This window comes from Heterocephalus glaber, unplaced genomic scaffold (genome assembly GCF_053883595.1).
Source record: "Heterocephalus glaber isolate CG9 unplaced genomic scaffold, H.glaber_assembly_v1.0 deba00001608, whole genome shotgun sequence".
Classification (NCBI taxonomy): domain Eukaryota; kingdom Metazoa; phylum Chordata; class Mammalia; order Rodentia; family Bathyergidae; genus Heterocephalus; species Heterocephalus glaber.
The window spans coordinates 40,982,710-40,989,187 of NW_028258379.1; the positions used below are offsets into that span (position 1 = coordinate 40,982,710).

General features: G+C 64.7%; 1 protein-coding gene across 1 annotated transcript; it reads left to right on the forward strand.

Moving 5' to 3' along the window:
- The first annotated feature begins 2,274 nt into the window (after positions 1–2,274).
- Positions 2,275–5,739, forward strand: Zbtb42 (zinc finger and BTB domain containing 42). Its single transcript, XM_004836849.3, has one exon. The coding sequence runs from the start codon at positions 2,518–2,520 to the stop codon at positions 3,730–3,732; it is 1,215 nt and encodes a 404-aa protein (XP_004836906.1). The 5' UTR covers positions 2,275–2,517; the 3' UTR covers positions 3,733–5,739.
- The last annotated feature ends 739 nt before the right edge of the window (positions 5,740–6,478 follow it).

Here is a 6,478-nt window from a genome sequence, read left to right on the forward strand (position 1 = left end):
CCCCAGGCTGCAAGGTCTCAGCAGCAGCTGCAGGCTGGGCTGGGCAGCTCCCAGGCCAGATGGAGGCTCTGGACAGGTTTTACCCACACCCCACCCCTACAGAGCTCATGACCACCTCCCATCAGTACTGAGCCTGCCCACACTGTGGCTGGGAGGGCGTGCTAGGCCCTGGGTGGCTCAGCAGGTGGGACCTGAACTTGGGTCTTCAGGGAGGGTCTCGGCCTCTCTTGCTGTCCCTCCCTTCTCTCTGGCCATGCCAGTGGGGCCAGCCACCCAGGTCCTGCAGGCAGCATCCTGACCCTCTCTGTTCCCCACAAGCTCTTGGCCCTGCTGGCCAGGCTGGGAGGCCGTGCTGAACAGCAGACATGAAGGAGTGCAGTCACTGGACACCACTCTTGGCTGGCCAAGCATCCAGCAGGCCTCAGAACTGGGCCCCTGGAACAGAGGGAAGCTGCTCGGCAGTGGTCCAGGGGGTACCTGGAGAAGGCCAGGGAGGATTGGGGGGGCTCAGAGGACCAGGGAAGAGCACCCTAGCTCTAGGACAGGACCTGCGAGCAGAGACAGGAATGAAGAGGGGCCATGAAGGGCTTAGGGGGGTGAACCGTCCTGGGCTGAGTGACCAGCAGCAAAGAGGCCCTGTGACTAATATTCTCTGAGCCTCTGGGTCGTGCTCTGATGCCCATTTTGCAGCCAGGAGTTATCAAGGCTCATGGGATGAGGGCAGGGGCCAAGGCCAGGAGAGGCTGGGCTCGGCCCAGAGGGGTGGTCTTACAGGCTCTACCCTGAGCTGGCCTGACCCCAGCTGACGAGGGGCACATTATGGAAAGGAAGGGTCCTCTTGTGGGAGCCAGGGGTCTGTTGCCCCTCTGCTTGCCTGAGGGCCAGGCGTGCGGTCTGATTCCAGGATTCGGAACTGCAGTTGCCAGATTTAGGAAATAAAATTGCAGGATGTTCAGTCAAATTTGAATTTCAGATAAACAAGGAATAATGTTTTAATATAGCAAGGGGGCTTTCCTTCCGTAAACTTCAGGTGCTAATTTCTGTGGGCTTCAGGACCTCAGGCAGCCCCACAGCCCTCCAAACCACCAGGTCTGGAGCCGCCCAGGGTTCCGGCGTCTCACAGCTGGGCACTCCTCTCCCAGTCTGAGGATCGAGGTCTGGGCTCCCCACTCCCCACTGCCTGACCCTGGTGATCCCCTATCGTCCACCACCCCACACAGTCACACTCCACCACTGCCCACTCCCAGCACAGACGCGCCCACCCATCTGGCACACCCACCATCCCTGGACGCAGTGTCAGGCAGGAATTCCACATGAGGCTGGTGGGACTGGAACCCTGGCCCAGCAATGTGACACCTGCGGCATGGCCCTGGGCAGTCCCCTCCCCTTACCCTGAAGGGAATAAAGTCTAGAGCGCCTCATTAACGGGACTACCCTCCCGGACCCTGCTCGCCTCGGACAGCGCCCCCAGGCTGTGTCCAGGAAGAAGCCTCCCAGACGCTCCAAAACCCATCGCTCTGTCGCTCCCGGGAAGCACCGGCGCCTCCTCGAATCCCCGCCGACCCTGATTCCGCGGGGACACCTCCCCCTCTCCGTGTCCCCTCTTCGGTCATGGTCCCCCGCGCCAGCTCTTTCCCGCCGCTGGCCACCTGTTCCCCAGACACCCTGTCTGCCCAGGGCCTTGTCCTGTGCTCTGGGACACCCAGTTTAGCGTCCCTCCCCACCCTGTCCAGGGTCTAAGATGGTGGGGCTCCCCTTGCTGGACTCGGGGTCGAGACCCCACTGCGTCTGGGCGTGGATCCAAGGGAAGGCTTCCTTCCAAGAAAGACGCACGCGCCTCCTCCCACACCCCTCGCCACCCCCGGCCGGTGCCCGTGGGGGTTCCGAGGCCTGGTCTGCCGACTGCTCCCTCGCGGCGCTCCGCAGGGGACCTCTGCAAACGGGTGCTACGCGGACCTCACGGGGGGGGGGGGGCGGAGGCCGGGCGACAAGTATCGCGAGAGCCCCCACGTCCCCCCACGCCCCGCACCCCACCGCCCGCAGCGCCCCTGCCGATTGCGCGCGGGACGGGACGGGCCGGCCCGGGGTGGCGAGGTGACCTCAGAGGTTCTGCCGCTCCGGGAAGTCGCCTCGGCCCGCCCCCTCTAACCGACGCCCGGGTGGGGCTGCCTCGCTCCCGGGGCGGGGCGAGCGGAGGGCGGAGCCGGTGAGGGGAGCGGGGGTCCGGCTCCGCCCGCCGCGCCCCGCGCCCCGCTCCCCGCTCCCCGCTGCCTTAAAGGGGGCGGCGGCTCCCGGCGGCCGGCGAGGGAGGCGCGCGGGCGCGACGTCGGGGGCGCGGCGCCGGAGTGAAGTTCAGGGGCGCGGGCGGCGGGGGCGCCGGGCTCCCCGCGGTGGCGCGGCTTCTGTTTACTTTCGGGCGAGTTTTTCCGGCTCGCGGCAGGTGCCCGGAGGCCCGGGCACGCGCGTCCCCGGCGCGCTGACGGGCGTCCCGCGCGCGCCTGCGATGAGGGCGGCGGCATGGAGTTCCCGGGGCACGGTGGGCGGCTGCTGAGCCGCCTGAGGCAGCAGCGCGACCTGGGCTTCCTGTGCGACTGCACCGTGCTGGTGGGCGACGCACGCTTCCCCGCGCACCGCGCCGTGCTGGCCGCGTGCAGCGTCTACTTCCACCTCTTCTACAGGGACCGGCCCGCCGGCCGCCGCGACACGGTGCGGCTCAACGGCGACATCGTCACGGCGCCCGCCTTCGGCCTCCTGCTGGACTTCATGTACGAGGGCCGCCTGGACCTGCGCAGCCTGCCCGTCGAGGACGTCCTGGCCGCCGCCAGCTACCTGCACATGTATGACATCGTCAAGGTCTGCAAGGGTAGGCTCAGGGAGAGGAGCCCGGTGCTGCACCGGGGCGTCCCTGCCCCCGAGGCAGAGCCGCAGGGCCGGCCACCGTGCCCCCTGCCTGCATGCACCCCGGACCTCAGCCCGGCTGCTCTGACGGCCAAGCTCCGTCTGCCAGCATCCAGGCCTGCCCCTTGGCAGGCCCCACGGGAGTCGGACCGAGCCCTGGACCTGTCGCTGAAGCCGGGCCCGAGGTCAGAGCCGCCCCAGACACCAGTCTGCAGCAGCCGGAGGCAGCGAGGCTCCCCGTCTCTGGTGAAGGATGAGCAGGACTCACCGTGGGAACAGGGGGAGAGCCGCGGCCCCCTGCAGCCAGCCTGTGCCCCCACAGCCCAGTGCCTGCCACTGGATTTGGAGCTGCTGCCCTGCCGCGAGGTGGCCAGCCAGGAGCTGGAGCTGAGTTCCCAGCCGGTGGTGGGCGCTGCAGAGGAGCTGGGTCCTGGAGGACACCTCTGCATCTGCCCGCTGTGCTGCAAGCTGTTCCCCAGCGCCCATGCCCTGCAGCAGCACCTCAGTGCACACTTCCGTGAGCGGGATGCCACCCGGGCCCGGCTCTCGCCCGACGGTGCCGTGCCCACCTGCCCACTGTGCAGCAAGACTTTCTCGTGCACCTACACACTGAAGCGGCACGAGCGGACGCACTCGGGGGAGAAGCCCTACACGTGCATGCAGTGTGGCAAGAGCTTCCAGTACTCCCACAACCTGAGCCGGCACGCCGTGGTACACACGCGGGAGAAGCCGCATGCCTGTCGCTGGTGTGAGCGTCGCTTCACGCAGTCTGGGGACCTGTACCGCCATGTGCGCAAGTTCCACTGCGGAGTGGCCAAGTCCCTGCTGGTGTGACACCCCTTGCTGGGTGGGTCCCGGGGATGGAAGGAGCTGTGTTTGCGGAGGGGGCTGTCCTCCCTGCCTCCCAGCCAGGTTTCAGGACAGAATTTGGGCCTCGGGTTCTCAGTGTGGCTGACGCAGGTGTCCAGGGCTTTTCTGATCACCTCTCTGGCATGCTTGGGTGTCCTCTGAGCCTGGTTCCCCAGTTGCAGTGACTCACAGGTCGGAAGGAAACAGACCACCCCTGGTGCGTGGCAGCAGGGGCCCCTGCTGGGAAGGCCTGGGGCACAGCAAGTGGTGTTAAGGGGTGCAGCCACAGCAGGGTCCCCAGGGCAGCAGGAGGAGAGCCAGCTAAAGCCAGTGGCCTTCGGGTCAGTGTCACTGGGGTGGAACTTCTGGAGCATGTGATCCTGACCTCACCGTAAGTCTGGGCAGAGAAACTGGGAATTTGGAAATGGATTATCTTTGGACTCAGAAAAGGCCTCCCTGAGGCCGCCAGATGTCTGCCAATGGGCAATGGGGCAAGTGCCAGTCCAGTGTGCCTCCAGGCATCCCTGGGGTGGGGGCAGGGAGCTCCCCCTGGGGTCTCTCCCACCTTCCAGGGGTCTCCTTGGGGCTTCAGGTGTTTCTGAACCAGAAGCACAGGGTTACCAGGAGCTACGTCTTCAGGGCTTCTCTTCCCCACTGGAGCAGGGGTGGGTGCTGCCATCATATGGGGAGGGAGAGGCTGGGATCCCTTGGACCAGAGCCGCACCAGCCCACTGAGTCCACACCCACTGGCCCCAGAATGGGAAGGACACGCTTGCTGCATTGGAAGTCCTTCTGGCCAGCTACCTGGACACCAGTCTTGCTGCTGGAACCTTGATGGTTACAGCATGGGGTAGGTGGAGTGGGGGTGCCCCCACCCTCTAGTGGGGCAGCAAGTAGCAGAGCTGCCTGGACACCTGGCTGTCACCAGGACACCAGGCTGTTTCTCTGTGGTTGGAAGTGGCACAGGGACGGAGTCTGACTGAGTCTCAGTCATTGTCTCCTCATAACGCTTGGTGTTATATTCATTTGTCTGCCTGATCCAGAGTCAAATGCCAGTCGCCTTCTTGGTGGGGGGACAGACTGCTGTCCACTTTCCTACGGGCTCTACTCTCCTGGTGCCTCTGCGGCCAGCCTGGGACCTGGACCACTGCAGCCCCAGAGAGATGAGTGAGGGACACCTGCTTCTGGTGGTCCTGGCTCCTGACCCCACCTCATGGGGGCTGGAGGGACATGGCCACGTGCTATGGGTTCTGGGTTTGCCTGTGTGTCCAGCACCCAGCAGGAGAGCAGCTGCCACTAGCAGGCACAGCACTGTCACTGGCTTCCCTGAGTGCTTTCCTAGGGCAGGGATGCCTGCCCTGCGTTACCAACACTGGGTTTGTTGTCTTTGTGCACAGTTACTGTGACGTGAATGTAATGAGAATGATCAGTTTTAATTTTGTAGGCGATGGTTCAGATAAAATATGCACACTTACGTAGATCTATGTATCTGAGATACTGCTTGGGGGGCAGTGGCATGTGGAGCCTGTCGGCTGGGACGACTGCAGAGTGACCCGGGAGACAGCTGTCCCCCTCAGCTTCGGTGGGGAGCCTCTGCCTGCCACTGCCTGGGCTGGCCATGGAGACAGGTGCCATCTTGCTGTGTGTCCACGTCATGGTTGTCACGATGGCAGTGTAATAAAGCCCACCACAGGTAGAGACAGTTGTGTCATTCCTGGGGATGCCAGGGCATGAAGGGTGGGCACCACTGGCTTGGGAGGAGGGCCAGTGGGTGGTGGGCATTTGGGAGCTGTGCCTGGACACCACACGTACTCCTGCAAGGGTGGGTTCAGTGGGCCAGGCTGATAACCAGCAGCACAGTCTTTCCTCGCGTTTGCCCTCCACTGCCGGAGGCTGGGGCAGAGGGCCACAGGGAGGCCCCTGCAAGGTGCAGGCTGGGACGGCAGCCTGGAGGAGAAGGCTGTACCCTCCAGGAAGCCTGCCAACCCTGGGCCAGGTGAGACCTCCTGATTTTGTGGCTGGTGTCTCCCTCCTTCCCTGTCCTATCCCCTCCCTCCCTCCCTCCCTCCCTCCCTCCCTCATTCCTGCCTCTCTCAGAGAGGACCTGGGTCCCTGGAAGCTACTGTGCCCCACACCGTCCAGCTCTCCTGAGTGGGTGGCTGGGCAGACCTGGCCCCTTGGGTAGGTGAGCTGCCTGGCCTCTGGGCTGAGGACCAGTGGACACTCCCCCCACCTGCCTGGCATGTTAAGCAGGGATGAGGTGGCCCCAGCCCTGTCTCTGGGCTGGGCTTCTCTTCTTGGGGCAGCTGAGAGAGAATGGCCCTTACATGTGCTGTCAGCTTCACCCTCCCCAGGCTAAAGCACCTGCTCGACTCAGGGAGGCCCCAGGAGACCCTGAGCTCAGTGCAGCTAGGGCTGTGCTTGCCACAGGGTCCCCGGAGGTCAGGCTGTGTGGGGTCCAGATGGGCCTGTCCACTCTTAGGCCACTTCCTGTGCCCTTCCCAAGCCTGGGTCCAGATGCAAGTCCTTGCCCCCCCCAACTCCCATTGTGCCTGGGCCCCATCACGTCCCATAGGAAGCCCTGTCATGTTCCCTGTAGGGCACACGGCTCAGCCCAGCCTCCCAGCTGGGAGGAGGAGGAGGAAAAGGCTGCTGCTGTATGGCAGCCTGGGGAGGGGCTTCCTGGGCCCCTGCACCCTGCTCAGCCTGGCACTGCTCTGCCAAGGTGAGA